Below are 23369 nucleotides of genomic sequence, written 5' to 3'. Positions count from 1 at the left end.
CCCCTCCTTGGGACATCAAATTCATATTAGAAAAAACAATGTTACCTCATTTTGAACCAGCTCACTCAGTTTCCCTGAAATGATGCACCCTGAAAACAGTTCTGCTAGTGGCTCTCACCTCAGCCAGGAGGGTTTCAGAGATACAAACCCTTATGGCTACCTCTCCTTATCTTGTTTTCCACAAGGACAGAGTTGCTTTCAGGACCAACCCTTCCTTCATGCCCAAGGTAGTTAATTAACTTTTATTAAATCAAACCATTAACCTAACAGATTTCTACCCTCCTTTCTAAAACTCCTCAGAGGGGACTCTTCATTCTTTGGCTGTATACAGGCAACTCGGGTACTACTTGGACAAAACCAAATATATTAGAAAATCTGACCAATTATTCATCTCCTTCCATCTCAGAACCCTAGGTATGGCTTTCTCCAAACAGACCATTTTCTCAAGGATCTCTAAATCCATCCCATCATGGAAAATCCTTGCAGGGCCTTGTTAAATCTCAGTCTGCCAGGGCACCTGCCTCCTCTTCTGCCTTTTTCAAAGGCATTGACTTCTCCTCCCTTTTAGACGCAGCCACTTGGACCTCAGTCCACACCTTCACCAAGCACTACACGCTGGACATGGCCTCCAGAGCAAGAGCAGGGCCTGATTGACCACGGAAGCCACTCCTCCACCAAGGTTCATAACTAAAGCTCTGGTACTCTCTCCCTACTGTTACGAATACTGCAACATGAGAATAGAAGGACATAGAATAGTTGTGTAAGAACTTACCATAACCGTAGATGTCTTTCTCTTCCATGTTGCAGAATTGAGTCCCACCCTCCTACCCCCATTTTCTCCCCTATCACACCATGGCCTACCTATGAGGACATAGTCATTCCTCTCCCCAGTCTCCACGCTCAACACAGCCTACCTTCTACCCTGGGTCTGGCCTACATGTAAGTGTAAGGGTCTCTAAGTAGGACCTACCTTTAAACCCACTGGAGCTCTACTGTATGCAGCAAAACATTATGAAGAGGGTGTGTGCAGACATTACTTTTATACCCAACGTCAGTTTATGGACCTGGTGAGGGACATCAGACACACCTTCCTGGAACAAAGATTTTGGTATAATGGCTGAACGGTGACACTGCAGGCAGCAGCTCCCTACTGTTAGGAATACTGCAACATGGAAGAGAAGGACATCTAGGGTTATGGTAAGTATTTACACAACTGTTTTTTATATATATATCTATATATATGTGTGTGTGTGTATATAGAGATATATATATATATATATATATATATATATATATATATGTATATACACATATGTATATAAATATAACCTTCAGTTTCCCGACAGATGACTTTACAGACACGCATTACACCAACACGTCAATTCACTGACATTTCCAAACTTGACATTAACCGTGTGGTTAGTAAACACTCAGCCATCAACTTGAACTTTGCCCCTTAGCCCCGCGTTAGTGCATTCTCAGAGTTCGTATATCTAGTAAGGGGGGGTGTGGGGGGCAAAGCCCCCCACATTGGTAGGTCAGTTTTTTTGGGTAGTGTAGTTTGTCGGGATGGTAGAGTGTTTACTAACCCCGTGGTTTACATCGAGTTTGGAAATGTCGTTGTTGACGTGTCTGTGTAATGCGTGTCAGTAAAGTCGTCTGTCGGGAAACTGAATGTAATCCATATATGCATACATACATAAATATATATATATATATATATATATATATATATATATATATACACACACTTATATGTATACAGTTTACATGTTTCTGTATTTTTCTGCGAACTTGATCTGAGGAATTGAGAGAGAAGGATTCTGGGTAGAGCTGAAGCTCAAGAGTTTTTGGCTGAAGCAAGCTCTAGTAACAGCTGAGTCAGTTCTGATATCGGAACTGACCCATTTTTCAAGGGTGAATGAAGATATACGGGTCTATATTACGAGATCAAAAAGACCGGAGAGCGAATGGCGTAAACATCGAAAATGCTGTACCTCGAAGTTGCTCTTGTAGGGGGGGGCACCCCCTCTAATTATATATACCAACTCCGAGATCACACTACAGTGAGGAAAGGGCACATTTTCCAATCTTCATTGTACTGCGATCATACAAAAAATGCATTGATGAACGGCATTTCCGATGTTAAAGCCATTCGCTCTTCAGCTTGTTCAATGTCGTGATAAGAACCCAAGATATACAACGCAGATGGAACGTTATGGTGAGTACATAACATTTTTTTAACAGCCACCTTTTTAAATTCATGCATTTTATACACATATTAATGTACCTTTCCTTTACCATTCAGCAGTCATGCCTCTTTTTTGAGATTCCTCTTCTTCTGCTGTACTTCAGCCTTTGTTAACCCCTCTAAACAATTCCTATTAGTTGTTTCCCATATCTCTCTTTCTCATATTTCTGTCATACTTTTACAGTCAATATTTATTTTGTCTCACTCACTAGCTTCCTTTCCAAAGGAATTTCTGTCTTCCGTAATAATCCTCAATCATACCCACTACACATTCCTTAAATTCCTCCATTTTTAACAGAAAAGTAGGAAAACACAAATATGTAATTTTTTTATTTCATTACCTTTTTTATTTGTCTTAGTTTTTATTGGTGCTTGATCTGATATAATTATTGGATGGGACTTAAAGCCTTCATGTAAATATATATATTTGACTGAGGAACGTACCTCCCCAAAGAAGTAGTCCAGGGACATTCTGAAAAGTAACCCCCTTCATCTGCGTGTATGCGCAATGCTGTTTGTTAAAGCTTATTTTTTAAGCTGTTTGTATTGCTCACCCACGGCGTGCACCCTAGCAGTTCTGCAGCAGTCCCTTTTCCCAACTCTCTCCATCCAGCAATTTCACTCCCTGTAATAAGTAGATTCTACATTTTACTTTTCTCAGGAATGCCACTAGGTGGCAATATATTCCCAGTCATTGTATTTCCCTGCTCCCTGCAGCTGTAAGGCCTGTGGTCCTTTCCCATTGTTTTTTGCACAGTTGTCACACCTGTTCAATTCTCATTGAATAAGACAAAAACCTTAACTCAGTAGTAACGTACCTCAGAGCTTGTCACTACCTTTGAGTATTCAAGAGTGCCTGTATCACTGATTGTTTTTGTTGGTCTCTTCTGCTCCTTCCTCCTTCTCAGCTCTGCCTGCTCCGTTCCCTTACCTTGTCCCCAGTTCCCACCCACCCACCCCCAGTGCCTCTACACTTGTAACCCCAAAAAACACACCCCTCTAACATTCAGCCTATCTGTACAATCTCCACCCACCTCCTCATCCACCAACCCCTCCTGTTTCCACTACTCAGTACCCTCTCCTTACCTTCCCCCATTCTTACTACCAAGGACCACACACCACTTTGCCTTTTGCTAATTCCTTCTCCCCTCTGCACATCTTCACTGCGTAATATAACGTTACACTACCATGCAAATCAAACCTACACATGCTCTACCATTAATATGTTTACCTTTCTTCCTCTGCTGCCTACTCTATCTTACCAGACTACCTGACTTTTCTTACTCCCCTCTCTATTGAACATCTTCAGTACATGCCCCAAAAGAATCTCACCTCTCAACTTATATCTCTTCTCACCTCTATTACTGTAATGACTCTCTCCTCTTTACTAAAAAGATTCTTCCTGATGTCTGTAATGCAGTCCCAGTCCCTCATAATCCACACCTCTCCAGCTATCCTACTCTCAACTCCAACTCCAAAGAATCTAAAGACCTTGCCTCCCTCCTACTCCAACTAATCTCCATCCTCCTCTGTGGTGACATATGTCCTAATCCTGGACACTTAGACAACCATGCTTCTAACCCTAACTTGTCTTCCTCACCGTCTCACCATAAATCTCTCCTTTTTGCTACTATTAACACCCAAAATTTATGCAATAATCTTCCTTCCCTTCATGCCTGGCAATCCCATTACCACCCTGATATTAGATTCCGAATGTACCCCTCCCAACTTCAAGCTCATATAAGAAAAGTGGTGGAGTAGCCCTACTTTTCTCCTCCTCCCTAACAGTTACACCCTTTACCAAGCCTATATCCCAGTTTGCAACAGCTGAACTAACCTTGGCCCTCCTGAAAATTAATAACCATAAAAACATATATGTAGCTGCTGTTCATATTCCAACAGGAAATAACATCCCCATTTTTGAAGATATCCTCTCTTGATTCTCATCCAATATAAGCAATGAAACTATATTCCTAGGTGATGTAAATATAAACTGGAATTGTATTCAATCATCTACATCACCTCACAATATAAACCTATACAAGTACACCCAAATAACTTCCTCTCCTACCAGATTTCGTAAAGATAACTCTGGTAGTATTCTGGACTGGATATTAGTTTCTCACCCCAACTCCATTTCTGACAATGGCACTCTACCTAACTCCCTTAGCGATCAGCTCCCTGCCTTTGCTCATCGCTCACCATCCCCCCTCCATCTTCACCACAACTACATCACAACTCCTACCCTAAAAAACTTCAACCCTCTAGCTTTCTCTGATTTAATAAAACATATGAACTGGAACCCTGTAAAAACCCTCCCTCTTGAAGATGCTGTTATATACTTCAGTACTACATTCAATAACCTACTAGATAGCTTCGCTCCCCCCAGAACCAAAAGAATCAAAACCAAATCCACCCCTTGGTTAACTAAAGCAACTATTACACTCGTGCACCTCCTATACTAAAGCTGCAGGTTAGTGGTTTTTTTTTTTTGTGACATCTATGGATTTCTTCCTATCTAGAGTTGTTTTCTTCTTTTCTGTTTTTCCCATACTTTTCTCCCAATTTATTCTTTGTTGGTATCCATGCAGTATAATTACTAGCCAGTAACCAAATTTTACCCAAATTGATAACTTTCACTGGGTTTTTAACAATTTTCAATTTTCATACTTCAAGTGCTCAAATCAACATGTTACTGCATCTGCTTTTATCTTGAAGTCCTTTTTTAATGTTAATGCTTTGGCTTGAAATGAGTCTGTTTGTGAAAATGGTAAACTTAAATTTACTTTCAGTGTTATTTTTCATGAATTATTTGGCTATTGTGGTGGAAATTTAAAAAAATAAGTTAGAAGTAAGGGAATCTAGGTGGCAAATTAGTTCGCAAGCAGTGAATGTTCCTGGTATTAATAATTATTTAAAAACATTTTAAATTACCAACAGTTAAATAGTTAAAACAGTTATTTATTTAGTTTTTATGAGTGCCACGTTTTGTGTAATACATTTTTTAAATAAGTCATGTAGTGTGGCATTTACAGTTGGTAAGTATTGGAGTGCATGTTTAAATGTTTTATTCTGATGAAGTCAAAACATTTGTTGAATGAATGCACTAAATAAAATTTCTTGGAATTGAGTCTGTGAACAGTGTTTTTCTTTGCATGCTTTTTATTTTCTTATTTTTCTTCACACTTCCCTTTCCGGGTGACATGCAAGAAATGTGGCAGTGACACAACAGATAGCACACTTGCCTTTGATGCAGGAGACACTAGGTTCTTTTCCCACACCAGGAAGATTGATTATTGACACTTGGGTGCAGCATAAAGGGATGATGGATTTCTGAGTGTGTTGTCCTTCGAATTATGTATTAAACCCACGTTCCATCTGCATGAGTTAGTGGTAACTCAGGTAGATGTAAAAGATCCCATAGCACCTGTTGAAAAGAGTAGGAGAAGTTGATCAAATTTTCTCTAGTAGTATAAATAGTGAGAGGCTACTAGACTAATTGGAGTAACTGAATGAGCAAAGGATAAATACATTTTAGTAATCACTTACTGACTAGCAAATTAATGTAAAACACAAGCCAAGCGAGTGGAACTAAAAGTAGTATCACTTAACTGAATGGCACCTTACCAGAATTTTCTTCTATTGTTCTACTTCTAACTGCTCAGTCTGACAGGACATTCTTCTTTTTCATTCTGTTTAGAACCATGTTGTGTTTCTTATTTGTTTGTTTTTAATTTTAACTCAATCATAATTCTGTGCACCCGTATCTTGTATGCCTTTCTCTCCTGACTTCTAGTTAAAAAAAGCCGGAAACACCTTTATTAAATTAAGCAAACCATATTAACATCTTGTTCATCTATGTACATTTAACATCACCTATATTTTCTTTCTTTGTAACTATTATCAATCCAACATTATGTGAATGTCTGCCTTCCGTTAAATTTTAGTTCTCCTCCTAAATATTATTCTCCATCCCCAGTTTGCACAATTTCCATTTATTGCTTTGTAGTTTGCTTCTTCCCTTTTCTTAAGAGCCCTCTTCCAATTCTTTTATCTAATAATAGTATTCATTACTTCAGATATAGTTGGTTTAGACTTTGATTTCTATTTTCAGGCCAACAGAGAATGTCATTTGCAGCCAACAGAATTAAACTTAATAAGGCCTTACAATCTCCAGGCAATTTGGATCCCTTGTTTTACCTCAAAGCAATAATTTCCTGCATTTTAGCCATTTGTTCACCCAATATTTCTGACAGGAGTCCTCTGTTGGAAATTTTTAAAATCTGCCAACTCATTACACTCCTAAAACATATATTCCCAGTTATCTCTTTCTTCTGCATCACACCTCCAAAATTAGTATCTACCTGAGGAAAACTTCTTTGAAATCTGCTTGGGATATAAAAATACAAACCTTCTGGACATTGTCCCACACTTGGGAGACATACATATGTTTTCCCTTTCTTCTCTTGTAAATTGCTATTCCATTCTCTCTTCCCAGTCTTTCCTGACCTTCTCTGATTGATTTGTATGTTATCATGCAATATTTTTATGACGTACTAATTGTCCCTTTTTTAATAGCACCCTCTGTTCTAGATTTAGGTAAAAATTCTACCATAGCATCTCTTTTACTTAAGATTCATGTATACCTTTCTGTTTGCCTAATTCAGTCCTTGGTAGGAAAGGCCTGAAGTTCAAATGGGTTCTCGTCCGCATCCCACTCTTGTTACCTGTTCTTCTCAAGTTATTTGATCTCAGCACCTTGGTTCCTTTGCCAGTTTTTTCTCATAAATCCCAGACCCCTCTTGCCTGTTTACTGTCCACCTACTTGCAGTCATCCCTTTTGGGAATGTCTCTTTTCTCCATTCTTGTATTGGCTTACTTTTTAAAGTTTCTGCTACTTGATAAATATAATATTCTGCATGGTTGTTAACCCTTTCCTCAAGGATCTGCATCCAGAATCCCACTCTTATTTCTTGAACTCCCCCCTCCCCTGCTTTATCATCATCCCTTTCCATTTTGAAATATACTCAATGACTGTGTAACTCTAAAATATCCTTCATATCGGGTAATCCTAAACCATGAACCAGACAAAACAAAAATGTAGTTATGCCACATAATGGTACTATAGCTGAATTTATCGGCCGTCACATATTTTTTTGTGAAACAGAATGCAAGTAAATAGGTTGAGTGCTTTCATCTGTAAAAATTAATCCAGACTTCATCAGAACTGAATAGTTAATGCAAATGTTTTAAATAGAAAAATCAAAAGTCGTGCCAAAAAAATCCATTTTACAATAAAATGTGACAGTTGGTACAGTCACTTGGCATTTTTTATCCTGCTTTAGTGCCATTATCTGACATGACTATATTTTTGTATCATTTGGTTCATGGGTTTGTTTTTGCCTGGCTGTCTTATTTTGTCATTAATCCTAAACTACCTTGTTCTATTGGAAGGATCAAGTTATCCCACTTAACGTTTTCCCTCTTCCTCTTTCAGATAAATTCCTTCAGCTCTTTATTAATTATTATCAATAATTTCTCCTCTGGTTGATGATAATGTGTCTGACCCATATTTAAAACTAAAGCAAATAAAGACATTTTCACTGCCTGTATCTTATTATCCATATCTATAAAGAAGAGTTTCTAGTTTCACAGTTTATTTTATTTAGTCTCTTCCCACATTTGAATATTTTCTCCGTACTCTTTCCCTTTAATTACCATTCTTCTTCTTCTTTTGGCTTTTTCCCGGTTAGGGGTCGCCACAGCGGATCACCTGTCCGCTCATGATTGGCAGTGAAGTTTTACAGTGTCAAGTTGCCAGCCCAGCGCCCAACCTTCCACAGAAGGCACACACGCACACATACCTAGGGCCAATTTAGAGTGTCCAATCCACCTGCAGCATGTCTTTGGGATGTGGGAGGAAACCGGAGCACCCGAAGGAAACCCACACGACCACAGGGAGCACATGCATACCCCACACAGAAGGCACCCCAGCCAAGGATCGAACCAGAGAACCTCTTGCTGTGAGGCGGCAACGCTAACCGCTGTACCACCATGGCCGCCCCTTTAATTACCATTATAATATTCCACTACACTGTCTTGTGATGCCTGATATTCTATCTGAAAGGCCACTCGACTTGCAGACAGTCTTCCATTTGAGGCCCAACAGTGACCTGCACACTGGCAGCATGACCTACATAAGACTTTTCCACTAAGTGTGAGCCCAACATGTTGATCATGGTGGTAGCAACTGCGGCTCTCCTACTTAGGGCCTGATGATCATCCATGTGTACCTTGTTTTAGTCCCTCAGGTCCTTTTTTCTGTTTTTCATTTCAGCACTGATTTTTTTTAATTATAGATTTCTACCCAGTCTGCTGGCCTCCTGTAAATCCCTTCCTAGTCTAACTTCTCCATCATTTACTGTTGTTCCAGTACTAGAGTTATCCACACAGAGATTTCCATATTATCATTGGCTCAGTTTTACATCTAAAACAAATGCAGTCAAGACTATTGATTGTAAGACTTTATAGTAATCCCCTAGTTTTCTTTCTGGCTCTTGAAGTGCCCCCCTCACACTTGTAGTGCCTCCTTTATCTTCCTTCAACCCATACAAGGTACTTCAGTTTTCCAGTGGCCTGAATTGTCACACTGGGTTGAAAAACTTTGCCGAAGTTTGACTATATCCCTTTCTTGGATTTCAAACTGCTTAGATACTCTGTCATAACACTGAATCAGGGTGGCTTGACTGGATCTCCTGGCCACAGAGCAATGCTGACTGGCATTCTTAAGCCTTTTGTACTCCACACATGCCACTACTGTTCCACTTTGATGTCTTTTCCACTAACATTCACTACCACTGATATTAGATTAACTGGCATCAAATTCTCAGGATTATTCCTTGTGCCCCATTTGTGAAATGGCACCCCTATGTCTTTCTTTTAGTTAGACTGTACCTTACTGCTAGTAATCCACTGAACACTTCTGCTAGGGATTTTTACCTAAATTGAAGCCATATCCCAAACAGTTTGTGGTTAACCCATCTGTTCACTGGGTCATATCCTTCCTGAGCCTTAAACATTTCTGTCTCCTTTAATAAACTCAGTTGTATTCTATTCCTTTTTAAATGTTGCCACACTTGGCACCCTGTTTCCCCTTCCCTCCTTGACTACTTAGGAAAAGAAAGCATTAAAAATGTCTGCCTGTTTTTTTATATCCATAACCTGTTTAACTGATGTTGCTATCCTGTAGTTATCATCTATATAAGTATCCCTTTAGTGCACTTCACAGTATTTTTTCAGTAAATCTGCTTCTACTCTTGCCTTGGTCCAATACCCTTTTTTTCCAAACACCTTTATTAAATTTAGACATATGACAAAGGCAATCTTACATTTATATAAATAAAAAAATATACAAAATATCACTTTAGTTGCAGTTTACATCACAGACACCATTGAAACAGCTGTAATTGTAAACATTATACATCACTTATAAACCATCCAGTCATTGTCAGTTAAGCATTATATGGCTCATTCAAATCCTGCCTCTTAAACCTCATTCCTGCTCTGCATATATTGTTCCCACAATTCACATTTTTTCCTATGTAGTTTGCTCCTTCTCTTTTTTAAAGCTCCCAGTTCCAGTTGTTGTATCTCTGTTACTATATTCACTACTTCTAGTAAAGTTGGTCTAGACTTCGACTTCCATTTTCTAGTGATTGCTTTTTTTTGGCAGCCACCATAATTAGACTCAGCAAGGCTTTACTATGTCTAGGCAGTTCCAATTCTGTAGCATAACTCAAAAAAATCATCTCCCCAGTCAGTCCAATCTGCTCACCAGCATCTCCGATAGATCGGTCTGCCAGCTCATTGCATTCCCAAAAAATATGTTCCCAGCTACCTCTTTCTTGCCCATCACACCTCCACTTGATGAAAAATTCTTTGGTGTCTACTTGGGGTATCTGATCCTAAATCTTCTAGACTTTTTGCATATTTGGGAGATATACATATACCCACACACACACACACACACACTGTCGGCCCAATATCCTTTTTAGCTGTTTTTCTTCCCTTCTCACATTGTTGTCTATTCCATTCCTTATCTACCTTTCCTTTTCTGCTGATATTTCACTTAATTTTTCTGTTGGCCACAGTAGACTTTCTTTCCTTTTTCTTCTTAGCCTTTCCTTTTATCACCTGTAGTGTGCTCTCCTTACACCTGACTTACAGTTCATTGTCTTCTGTTGTTTCCATCCAATTTCTCAGACCCAGTTGTACAATTTGTTGTCATTTACCCTCCAGTAATCCCAGACCTGAGTTCTCTGGTTCTTTGTCCCCATTATATCTCCGTAGTCTGTGATTGTTAGGAGTTTTATAAAATGTGCGTTTCTCATATGCTGCCTCACTGCACACTGTGTCCAATAACTGGGTACGCCTTGTGTTGTCAGCTTATTGCTGTTTGAACCCTTCCACTTATTTCATCTGTGTCAGCTGGAATTCTGTAGTGTACTTCAGGGAGATTAATATCCATCATATCAGCACCACCTTTGTTCTCTTTGCTCACGTCTTTGTCCTGCTGTGCTGTAATCATCAGCCTTAGATGCACCTGGTCAGTGGTGTCATTTGTCTACCATGATTGATAGTCCACTGCTCTTCATCCTCTACTTTGTATTTACATATATTTTGTAATTTGTTTATGGTATGATGGCCTGGACCAAGGACCATTTTCAGCAACAACCTAAGCCAAAAGAAAGCAGTCAAGTAATTGTGTAACCTTAGTAGTCAAATTAGGTAGTCAGACATACAATAGGTACAAGTACATAAGAAGATGTTGTGCAGTAGATGTGTAGCTAGTCCAGTCAGTGGTATGAAGCATGCAAAAAAGTAATGGTTATTTAGTAACAGTAATTGGGAGCAGTACATAATGAACAAATAGAGGGAAAATTGGCAGTTGAAACAAAAATGGAGTAAGGGATGCTTTGATGTGCTGCTTAAAATAAGGTAATTGCGCATGGCTCCGTGGTGCAGAAGGATGGAGCCCTGACTGCAACAGCTCTGACCAGGGTTCAGGCAGTGGTACCTGCACTGAAGGAGCTAGACAGGGAGAGGAAGAAATGACTGATTGTGGCCTACTCCCCTCCCCTCTCATGGGAGGGAGGGGTGGCATGCATTCAGCAGAACACTTGGTAGGTGCAATTTCCTTGGTGGAAACCAGGGAAAAAACACTCTCCATGCTTCAGTGTAGGAAAATGGCTTTTTAAAAGGAACCTCCCTTGCAGATGTTGAGATGTCCTTTGTAGTCAACCTCTTACACATCCTACCTTGCACTTAGTAGAGTATGGGCAAAGATGTTAGTGTTCTAAATAAGAAAACTAATTGTAAACTACCTCTAATGGTTGCCTTATTGATGGCCTCTCCCAGTCACTCCTAACCCTGGTGTTGGAGAATGAATGGATCATGGAAGGTGACTGGTGATCTGAAGGCAGCTGGCAATAAATTGACACAAAAAAGTGTGAAAGTGCAGGAAAATACACTAAAAGGCATTCTTTAGAGCCTTATGTTAGTCATTTCTGCATTTGGCACATGGAAGACTTTTGGAAGTTTTTCTGCTTGCCATATTTGGAGGGCTAAAGGGATAAAATACTGTAAGAGATGACTTGGAAGAAAACCAACGAATGGTGCACTGTTTTTAGAAGAAAACCAATGAATGGTGCACTGTTTTTAGAAGAAAACCAATGAATGGTGCACTGTTTTTAGAAGAAAACCAGTGAATGGTGCACTGATTTTAGAAGAAAACCAATGAATGGTGCACTGTTTGTTTTTAGAAGAAAACCAATGAATTTTGCACTGTTTTTAGAAGAAAACCAATGAGTGGTGCACTGTTTTTAGAAGAAAACCAATGAGTGGTGCACTGTTTTTAGAAGAAAACCAATGAATGGTGCATTGTTTTTAGAAGAAAACCAATGAATGGTGTGCTGTTTTTAGAAGAAAACCAATGAATGGTGTGCTGTTTTTAGAAGAAAACCAATGAATGATGCGCTGTGTTTAGAAGAAAATCAATGAATGATAAGCTGTTTTTAGAAGAAAACCAGTGAATGGTGTGCTGTTTTTAGAAGAAAACCAGTGAATGGTGTGCTGTTTTTAGAAGAAAACCAATGAATGGTGTACTGTTTTTAGAAGAAGACCAATGAATGGTGTACTGTTTTTAGAAGAAAACCAGTGAATGGTGTGCTGTTTTTAGAAGAAAACCAATGAATGAGGCGCTGTTTTTAGAAGAAAATCAATGAATGATAAGCTGTTTTTAGAAGAAAACCAGTGAATGGTGTGCTGTTTTCAGAAGAAAACCAGTGAATGGTGTGCTGTTTTTAGAAGAAAACCAATGAATGGTGTACTGTTTTTAGAAGAAGACCAATGAATGGTGTACTGTTTTTAGAAGAAAACCAGTGAATGGTGTACTGTTTTTAGAAGAAAACCAGTGAATGGTGTGCTGTTTTTAGAAGAAAACCAATGAATGGTGTACTGTTTTTAGAAGAAGACCAATGAATGGCGCACTGTTTTAGAAGAAAACCAATGAATGGTGCACTGTTTTTAGAAGAAGACCAATGAATGGTGTACTGTTTTTAGAAGAAAACCAGTGAATGGTGTACTGTTTTTAGAAGAAAACCAGTGAGTGGTGTGCTGTTTTTAGAAGAAAACCAATGAATGATAAGCTGTATTTAGAAGAAAACCAGTGAATGGTGTGCTGTTTTTAGAAGAAAACCAGTGAATGGTGTACTGTTTTTAGAAGAAAACCAGTGAGTGGTGTACTGTTTTTAGAAGAAAACCAGTGAGTGGTGTACTGTTTTTAGAAGAAAACCAGTGAATGGTGTGCTGTTTTTAGAAGAAAACCAATGAATGATGCGCTGTTTTTAGAAGAAAATCAATGAACGATAAGCTGTTTTTAGAAGAAAACCAATGAATGGTGCACTGATTTTGATAACACAAGAAGTAGTACAACTGATGAGGTTTTAATGTCTAAGATTCCACTGAATGAGTCTGTCAGGCAGTGGGTATTTTTCAGTGTGAATCCAAGAATTTTCACAGAGAGAAACCCTTATGCAGCTCATGTAAAACCTTGTTTAATGTGGTCCGAATTTGGACTGATTCCTGTGGAGCGGAATTAAAAGTATCCATTAGGAACCCGTTTGGGTGTCAGATACATCAGATTGTGTGGTTTTCTTTGAAATTTGATTTATACTTGCATCATGTAGAGATAAGTTAGTAACTTAAGGGGTAGAGTACCTTTATTATGCTAGGACTTCAGCTATGTTTATTTGTTAGAAAGATGAGTAAATTAAAATTGGAAGCTGTTAATGAGACCAGTATCAAAATTGCAAATTCAGTTATGTAAGTACAATATAAGAAAAACAGCCAACTTTTTTTAACTTTGATTACAGAGGTAAGAATTTGAAAACATGAGTTTTTGCTTATGGACACAAACAAGTGCTCACGAGTTTTTGCGCATGCACACAACCACGCAAGCAAACACACACACGCACACACACACTGATATAATGTCTTTTGGCTTTTCCCGGTTAGGGGTCGACGCAGCAGAACTCCGGTCCACTAATGATTGGCAGTGGATTTTTATGGTGCCGAGGTGCCAGCCCGACGCCCAACCTTCAAAGAAGGCACACCCATTCACGCACACACCTACCTGCATGTCTTTAAACATCACTCGACCATGGGGAGGACATTCAGACTCCACACAGAAGGCACTCCAGCTGAGAATCAAACCGGAGAACCTCTTGCTGTGACGCAACAACGCTAACCTCTGTACCACCACGTCCTACACACACAGTGATATAATAAAATGTATTAAAATTGTATTGGAACTGGTTAAGGAAAGTGGGCAGGTTAGTACTGGTATTCAGATCAGAGTCTTAAATAACAGTACTGTACTAGCTTGCAGCTTCACTACAGAGAAGTTCAAACTAATTGTTCACAATTATGAAGTTGGGAAATGATGCCTATAAACTGGTCGAACAGTTAGTAGTTTGTTATTGTGGTGGGAAGGGGGCATTAATGCTGCAACCAGAGAACAGAATGGAGTGGCACACAATTTACCCAAACACTGAAAAATGAGTCCTAACATTGGGGAAGTGGGCAACAGTACTAACGAAAGGTCTGCCTCCGGTTCCCCTTCAAACCATCGAACGTTTAAAACATCGAAGTTCAGATCATCGAGACCAGAACATCGAGTTTTAAAACATCGAAGGTTTGAAGAGGAAGAAAAAGGTAAGTGTAGGTGGGAGAATGTTTGTGTTTTTGCAGGGCACCAAGGTGCCCTGCATACTGTGTGTGTCTATGTGCCATCTGTGTGATGGCACTACAGATGCGGTACGGAAAGTCTCCCGTTTAGTGCTTCTGCATATAGCGCTAAATGGGAGATTTTCCTTTACTCCACTGTAGTGCGGTCTCAGAGTTGGAATATTAAAGTAGAGGAGTATGGGGGGCAAAGCATACAATTGTTAACATTTATTTTTCTTTTTTGGTTACACTTGTAACCTTCGATGTTTCAAAATTCGATGTTCTGGTCTCGATGATCAGAACTTCGATGTTTTGAAATTTCGATGGTTAGAAGTAGAACCCTGCCTCCATATAACCTGCTAAAAATATGTTAAGGATCTTAATAAGTGCCCCACTAATCAGATGATGACATATTTTGCAGTATTGTGGAGTAAACTGAGGTAACTGAGTAAAAGGGAAGAACAAAGTTGCATATGGAGAAAAGTCAGGAATTTAACTAACTTGACGTGAGTATGATACCATGCTAGGATGACAGGGATCCGGGAGGTTTGGAACAAGTACAAAGGGTAATGTGGTGAGTAGAGTTTCAGTGATGACCTTTAATTCAGGTGCTGTATGTATAATTCTGTTCCTTTATATCTTGGTTAAGATGGTAAAAGATTTAGAATTCTTATAGTATAACATTCTTTTTGTTTAGAGTCTCCACAGTGTGCTCAGGACCAGTTTTTGTGTAGCAATGGACGGTGTATTGGACATAGAAAACTCTGTAATGGAGTGAATGACTGTGGGGATGGAAGTGATGAAGGCCCTCAACAGAAATGTCGTAAGTATAGAGTTTTTTTCTTTCCTCTTGGCTATGATAATTAATACCATTTTGGTCCTTCACTGAAGCTTAGTCAGAAAGCTAAACATGTCAAGAGCATTCTATAGAAATTTTGGAAAGTATACCTTACATAACATGATACAATTTATGCCTCTCTTGAGCTGATGCTTTTCTGAAAGTATGTTGCTTTTACTTTGCATAGATTAATGGCACAGAAGGAACAATGCAATGATTTTGAGAAGGTTGCTACTTACAGAGAAATGTGGAAGATGCAGTTCACTTATTTTGGAGACTGCACTGTTGCTACATGAATTTATAAATGGCGCTGCACTTTGTGCAACATGTAGCAGTATATGAGCAATTATGGCCCATATAGACATAGTGTCTGCTCCGTGACAAGCCTGATGTTCTTCGTGTTTCACTTTTGTAGTCATCACACTTGGGTTATCCTGTCAGGGGTAGCCCTCAGTCAGCCTGAATACCAGAAGCTCAGTATTTCTGCATCGGTTGCTGTTGCTTCAGGAATGACGTCAGGTTGTCAGTGGTATAAAAACAGGCAGCCGACGCCATTATATCAGTCTTTCTTGCCAAGGAGCCTGAAGCAGAAGCAATTTGCATGAGTGCCGGTCGGCCACTACCTGAGTTTTCATTTCCGAAATTGAAGTTGAAGACTTCTGTAGCCAAATACCACATTGAGGATCCTTTTTTCGTGCTCTAACCGATGTCAGAAAGTTAACAATTGTCTCGCCTGTGGAAAGCAAATATCACACTGAGATTTCCATTCTTACTGTGTCACCTGTTTAGACACAGACCACGACGTCCCTCGCTGCTGGTTTTGTGCTTTGTTCAACGCCCAAACTATTTGTCATTGGGCTTTTTATTGTAGCTAAATACTTTCGCTCTTGATCTCTGTATTCCAAAATGGTTTCAGTAAGCCATCCAACTACCGATCTTCCAAAAAAAACTTAAGGATAAAGACAGAGACAGACTGCACAGGTCCAAAACTGCTGACAATGCTTCCGTTAAGCTAGTCGCCAATTCGCCAGTACTCAGGAGCTTTCACAGCCCCTGATGCCAGCTTCAATGGATTCGCAGGCTGCTGCCGAGACCCCTTCAGAGTCTGGTATGCTGCGAGACTTTTCTTTGACTACAGAACCTGCAGATGTTTCTATCTTGGATGGGTCCAGAGCCGCTGTGCAGGCACCGGCTTCAGAGGAAGTTCTTTGCACTACCAATATTTGACACAAACCGACAATGTGTTTCGCGTCTTCAGTTCTTTCTAAAACTACTGAGTTTCTAAGGCCCAGAGTAAGAGCTATGCCTGAAAAACTAACAACACAAACTCAGGCGCCTGCTTCCTTGCCACAATCACAGATGCTTAAAATGGTGGAAGACCTTATCTTGCTGATTAGGGGAAGCCAGCCTTCCCCTGCTAAAAGGAAAATAGACTTGTCCCTGGCAGCTTTATCTGACCAAGAGTCTGATGACTCTGAGGTTTCTGATTATGAAAACATGCCCTTATCTGCTTATGAGGATTCAGATGCAGAGTAATCCATTTCTTCTGCCTCTCCTCCAGAGGATTTTTCTTTTGGTGAAACCCTACATACTTTGAGAGCATTTCCATTGGGAATGCCAGGATTATCCTCGGTCCAAAAAGAGACTCAGCGAATTTTTAGATTTACCACAGCACAGACCCTTAGCTATCCCTCCTGTTCTGGATGTTGTGTATGATGTCTTTATGGAGACCAGTCTAACTCCTGATACTTTACCTCCTGCTCCCAGGAAACCTGACGGATACTACAGAGTCCCTGACTCACACATTTCTTTTCAAGAATCCTACTGCTGACCCAGCGGTCCTCTCCCAAGGACCTAAAAGAATAAAAGCAACTACAGCTAAGAATCCCTCCCCCTCAGACAGGGATTCCCAAGTGTTAGACAAATGGGGTAAAAAAAGTATACATCTCTGCAACTCTTGCCATTAGAGCATTAAATTGTCAGTTCCACATGCTGTAATACCAGCAACATACTATGGAACTTATTAAGCAAAGATGATCTACCTTCTCTGTGCAGAAAATAAAGAATTACAGGAGCTTATGCATTCTGCAAGCCAAGTCAGCAAGCATACCCTGCAATGTGGGTTTGACACCCTAGAAGCATCTTGCAGGGCAGCAGTCACAGGTTCTGTACTTAGAAGGCATGCCTGGCTTAAGGAACAGACCTTGCCAGACTATGTCAAATCAAAATTATTGGACACACCTCTGAACAAAGACCATCTGTTTGACACCAAAGCCGAAGAGGTTTTAAAAAAGATGGAAGAAAAAGCTAAGTCTATGCAAACAAAGATTTTTTACAAGTGTACAGCCTCCAAGATTCAGTAGGCATTGCCCCTCAAAAACATTGGTCCTTTCCATCCCCCTCAAGGCCACCTCAGACTAGACCTAGAGGAAGCAGACCCCCCAGATAACAGTCTCAGGGTATGCAGAGATCTAAGCAATGGAGTACCTCAACTTCTAAAACAGGGAGTGCTAAGCCACCCCTTATGGAAAGAATTCACAATGATTTCTCAACTCCTCCTTTCACCTCTGCCCAATTTCTCATGCCCCTAGGAGGAAACTTGCCTACCATGCAAAAAACTGGGCCCCCATCACCAACGATTTATGGGTCCTCAACATAGTATCTCAGGGGTACAAATTTTATTTCCACATGCTGCTAACTCCAAAAAGGTTCCCAGATCTTCCTCCAAACCAGTAGGCAGAGGCACAAAACCAAGTTCAGTCCGTGCTCTCCATAAGGCCAATTCAGCCTGTTCCTGCAGAACAGATAGGCAAAGGTTTTTATTCCAGACATTTCCTGGTACCCAGAAAAGAGGGCACCTGGCGCCAATCTTAAATCTATCCATTCTAAACACCTTCCTGGTGGTAGCAAAATTCAAAATGCTTACCCTACAGTAGCTTCTCCCTATGCTGTCCAAAGATGCCTGGTTAGCCACCCTAGACCTAAAGGAGGCCTATATGCATATCCCAGTCAGGGACTCCTGCAGGAAATGTCTGCATTTCAGGGCAAGATCTATGCATTATCAGTTCTCTGCACTTCCCTTTGGCTTATCCACTGCTCCCAGAGTTTTCACAAAATGCCTGGCTCCAGCCATTTGCCTTTTGCAGACAAAGAAATATTCAAATTTACTTCTACTTGGACGACTGCCTGATTCAGGCAGACAGTCAGAAAAAGCTGTTGCAGCACCTGACATTTGTAAAGAAAACCTACTAACCTCACCGGGGTACACTATCAACTAAATGAAATCCAAACTAGTCCCTAGTCAAAAAATTGTATTACTGGGAGCAAGCATGGACGCATAATCCTCCAGATGGCATTCCTTACTCCAGAAAAACAAGCCTATATGACAGGCTACTTCTCTCAAATGGCCACCAGAACCCAGTTATCCACAAGGAAAATCATGCAAGCTCTAGGGTTTATGACCTCCTGCATTTTACTAATTCCATATGCCAGACTGCATATGAGGAAACTTCAGTGGTACTTAAAACGTCTTTGGTGCCAACATTCTCAGGACCTGGAAACTGTCATACCTATGATGCCTTGTCTAGGGAAAGAGTACCTTTGGTGGGCAGCAGCATGTAACCACAACAAGGGACATCCCTTTACACAAACCCATGCCGCCCAGACCCAAACCACAGATGCATCAGACTATGCCTGGGGTGCACATCTGGAAGGCAGGTGCATTCAGGGCCACTGGAGGCCAAATTCACCTGCACATCAACCAGGAAGAGATGATAGCTGTTCAGCACGCTCTAACAGCTTTCAGAGCCTTACTCTCTCCGGGGCTGCTTCTAATCAAAACCGACAACACCAAAGTATACATCAACAAGCAGGGGGGAACCCACTTTTACCCAATCTGCAGGCTAGCCATGACCCTTTGGAACACTGCCTCAGCCATGCATATTCACCTGCAAGCCCAATTCCTGCCAGGAACCAAAACTCTCTGACAGACAACTTAATGAAAAATCTCCTACACCCACACAAGTGGCAATTAAACCACAACACCTTCAGCCTTGTGACCCAGAAATGGGGTACCCCAAAGGTGGATCTCTTTGCCTCCCCCTACAACCACCAGCTCAGCAAAGTCTGCACCAGGGAACCTCACAGCAAGGCCTGGAAAGTGGATGCCCTGTCCTTCCACTGGGAAAATCTCTCAATCTATGCATTTCTCCCCTTTCCTCTTCCTACCAGAGTACTACTCAAAATAAGGGAGGAGAGACCAAGGGCAATCCTGATTGCCCCCAGACTGGCCACTCCAGCACTGGTGTACCCACTACTGCTCAGTCTGTCTCTGTTGCCTCCTTGGCACCTCCCTCAGATTCCAACTCTCCTGACTCAGCAGGAGGGAGAGTTCTTGCATCCACAATTGCACACCCTTAACCTGGCAGCCTGGCTTATTCCTTGACTTCTCTAGTGGCCAGCCTAAGCAGGCAGGTCCTGGATGTTATACATGAAGCCAGATGACCCAGTACTAGAAAATCCTATGCTGACAAGTGGAAAAGGTATTGTTCCTGGATCCAGACTAAAGGAGCTGACCCAGCACAGCCCTCCTTACCTCTCATCCTGGATTACCTAGCAGACCTACTCCACAGGGGCCTATCCTTCTCTTCCATTAAAATCCATGCCTCTGCCATGTCTGCACATTACAGCAGTTCCTGAGAGGGGCTAAAAACTTAAGGCCACCGAGAAGAGCCCTTACCCCTGCTTGGGACCATAACTTTGTGTTGGAAAAGCTCCCCCCCGAGCATGCAGCTTCAGCAGAGCTACAATTTCTCTCTTGGAAAACAGCCTTGCTTCTGGCCATCACTTCAGCTAGAAGAGTGTCTGAGCTACAAGTACTTATGGCTGTGGAACCCTTCATAATTTTTCATGCTGACAGGGTCTCCCTCAGGACTAACCCAACTTTTATGCCTAAAGTGGTGTCCAGTGTGGCACTCAACCAATCTATTAATTTGCCCACCTTTTTCCCTAAACCTCAGAATAAGGGGGAAAGGATCATGAACTCTTTAGATGTGCACAGACAGCTCAGATTCTACCTGGATAGGACCAAGCCCTTTAGGAAGTCTGACCAGTTACTAGTCAGCTTTGCACCAGGGGCAGAGGGCAAGACCATATCAAAACAAACCTGATCTAAATGGATAGCACACTGTATCCATTTCTGTTACAAACACCATGGAAAACCACCCCCACAGGGGGTCAGAACACATTCCACTTGGGCAACTTCAACCTCTACAGCCTTTCTCAGAGGAGTCCCTACCAGGGACATTCTGGAAGCTGCAACATGGAGTTCTGTTTATATCTTCACCAAGCATTGCCACCTGCCTATCTTTTCCAAATCCAGGGCAGGCTTTGCAACAGCAGTCCTGCAGGGCGTACTAGCCAGCCCCAAATCTTCTTGACTGCCTCCACCCATTCTTCAGCTTTGAAATCAACCCAAGTTTGATGACTGCAGCAGTGAGACACAAAGAACATAGTACAGTTGTGTGCACTTACCATAAATGTAGATGTTTGAGTGTATTCACTGTTGCAATCTTGGGTTCCCACCCCTCCAGCCCCGTTGTCTCTCTCTCTCTCCCTCACTCCTTACAGGCCTATTGGTATTTACTTTTTACTGGTGGTATTATTCCACTATAACTTAGCTCCGTATTTGGGGGCTCCTGACATTTGGGGCAAGAAAAACTGATGTAATGGCTTCGGCTGCATGTTTTTATACCACTGACGACCTGATGTTATTCCTGAAGCGACAGCAACTGATGCAGAAATACTAAGCCTCTGGTATTCGGGCCGACTGAGGGCTACCCCTGGCAGGATAATCCAAGTATGATGACTGCAACAGTGAATACATTCTAACATCTACAGTTATGGTAAGTGCACATAACTGTACTTTCCTCATATTGAGGTGCAGTATATAGGAGGTTTGTGCTCTGTATGCAGTGGTTATACCTTGAATGTACAATGTCTTACTTACTGATATGCTTGTTGAGGGAAACATCCTTTTGCAGGCAGTTGTTCAGTGTCTGCGATGCAGATGTATAATCGTGTTTCACATTCATGCGATATAAACATCCTGCTGTCATAGATGACATGTAACCTAAGACACACCTTTGAATGTACCTTTTATTGCCTGGGTTCAGTGCTAGTCTTGTTAGGATGCCCTCACCTGATTAGGTTCTGGAACTCTTACTGTATTATAACATCCTAACTCAGCTAAGATGCCACACTGCTTCAGTCTGCTCTTTAAACATCTGTAGCTTGCTCTGAAGAAAAATGCAGCATTAAATTATTTGTGAAAGCTTTAGAGTGATGTTGCACTGGCACTGAATTATTTTTGGAAACTTACAGTGGCATTTAATCTAAAATCTTCTTTTAGAGGAATTCCACTGTTCTTACCTAAGCTGTTGCGGTGCTTATCTTTGGTTGAGACTTGTAATGTAGCTACTTCAGATTTCAACTGTGCAAATTCTTTTTGTGGTTTGATCCTTCCCCTGGAAAGTCTTTTGATTATTCCGAATTGTAAAAGGGTTCATCTCACCCCACAGTGCATATAAAATGCTTAGCCTGGACTGCACAATTATTTTATTTAAGGACCAAGACCTGGTAGTAACATAACATTGTTATACTAATATCCAGATGGTAGGGATTGACTTAAGCTGCCCTGTGGGGTTACTGTATCGTAGCAAAAATGTGTGAAGGAAAAACAGCTTACTTCATTTACAATACCCTTAGATTTTTTTCTGTCTTGTTAAACTGTATCCCTATGTTGTTTACTAACAATGTTGTCCATTTACATAATGGCCATTTTGGCTTCCTGCAGCTGTAAACTGATGTGTATTGTGATTTAAAACTACAGAACACTGGATGTTTTGTGTTTCGTTTGTTTCTAACGAACTCAGACTTTCATGTTGAAACTACATCTTTGTTTTTAATGTAATATTTTTGTATTTAAAATTGAATATAATTTAACTTATCTTGACTGCTTGTCTAGACATTTTTACACACACACGCAGCACACAGGTTTTTTTTTTTGTCTAACCTGAATTGGATAGGATACACATTTTTATTTTATTTTTATTTATTTATTTTATTTTACATTTGTTAACCGGGCTAGTCCAGCTGGATGTATGTCCACTTTCAGTGGAGGCCCGATGAGATCAGCTCCATTTGTGAACACAGAGATACAGTAAAGACATCACAATATCATACAAAAAAAAAACATTTTTTTTGTTTTGTTTTTTCATCTGATCATATCACACATATATATATCCTGCAACAATAATACAAGGAAAGGATGTTATAATGCTAAGTATCAGCTAATTCTTGAGGAAAGAATAGATTTCTTTCCGATGATTATACAGAAATAGGAAAGGTCATTTTACAGAATGTTATTTGAGAAATAAATATGCAGAACGATTGAAACATAACATTCATGATAAGACTTATGAAAATTACTTGAGATATACACTACTTAAAAGGGCTATATATAGCATAATAGTTTAGCGAGAGGATGCAGTATAGTGGTAGAGTAGAGGAAATCGAGGATTAGTCAGGGTTGGAACAGGGGCATAACCAGTGTGTCTTAAGGTGTGTTTTGAGCCTTTGTTTAAAAAGCGGCAGCGAGGGAAGTATAGTTAGCTCTTGTGGCAGCATATTCCAGTTTTTTTCCAGTGGTATTGTTGAATAAGGAGTCGCCTGCCAGGTTATTAGACTTGCTTGTGTTAGCAAGAAGTTTCCTGGAAAATCGTAAAGAGTTGAGATTTCTGTAAGGGGTAATAAGGTTGGAAAGCATAGGGGGGTGTTTGGTTGGTAAAATATTTTATGAACTATAGTAAGTTGTGAAAATATCAAAATGTTTTTTAGTTCTAACCATTCAAGTTGCTGAAGGTTCAGACAATGGTGAGTTCTATAATGGTTCCCAGTGGCAAATCTGACTATATTGTTATAGGAGTCGGCTAGTTT

At 40.5% G+C, this 23369-nt stretch overlaps 1 protein-coding gene across 3 annotated transcripts in view; it reads left to right on the top strand.

Annotated features, from left to right (window-relative positions):
- LRP4 (LDL receptor related protein 4) overlaps positions 1 to 23369 on the top strand; it is a 2374694-nt gene that overhangs the window by 1574283 nt on the left and 777042 nt on the right. For all 3 annotated transcript variants that reach the window (XM_044082533.1, XM_044082532.1, XM_044082534.1), the window contains exon 9: positions 15234 to 15359. In XM_044082533.1, the coding sequence (XP_043938468.1) occupies positions 15234 to 15359 (126 nt within the window). The remainder of the gene's footprint in view (positions 1 to 15233; positions 15360 to 23369) is intronic.

This window comes from Protopterus annectens, chromosome 9.part0 (assembly GCF_019279795.1).
Source record: "Protopterus annectens isolate FY-2018-M chromosome 9.part0, PAN1.0, whole genome shotgun sequence".
In the NCBI taxonomy this organism is placed as follows: Eukaryota; Metazoa; Chordata; order Ceratodontiformes; family Protopteridae; genus Protopterus; species Protopterus annectens.
Note: the sequence above shows the minus strand (reverse complement) of the source record. Positions and strands in the feature narration are given on the sequence as shown.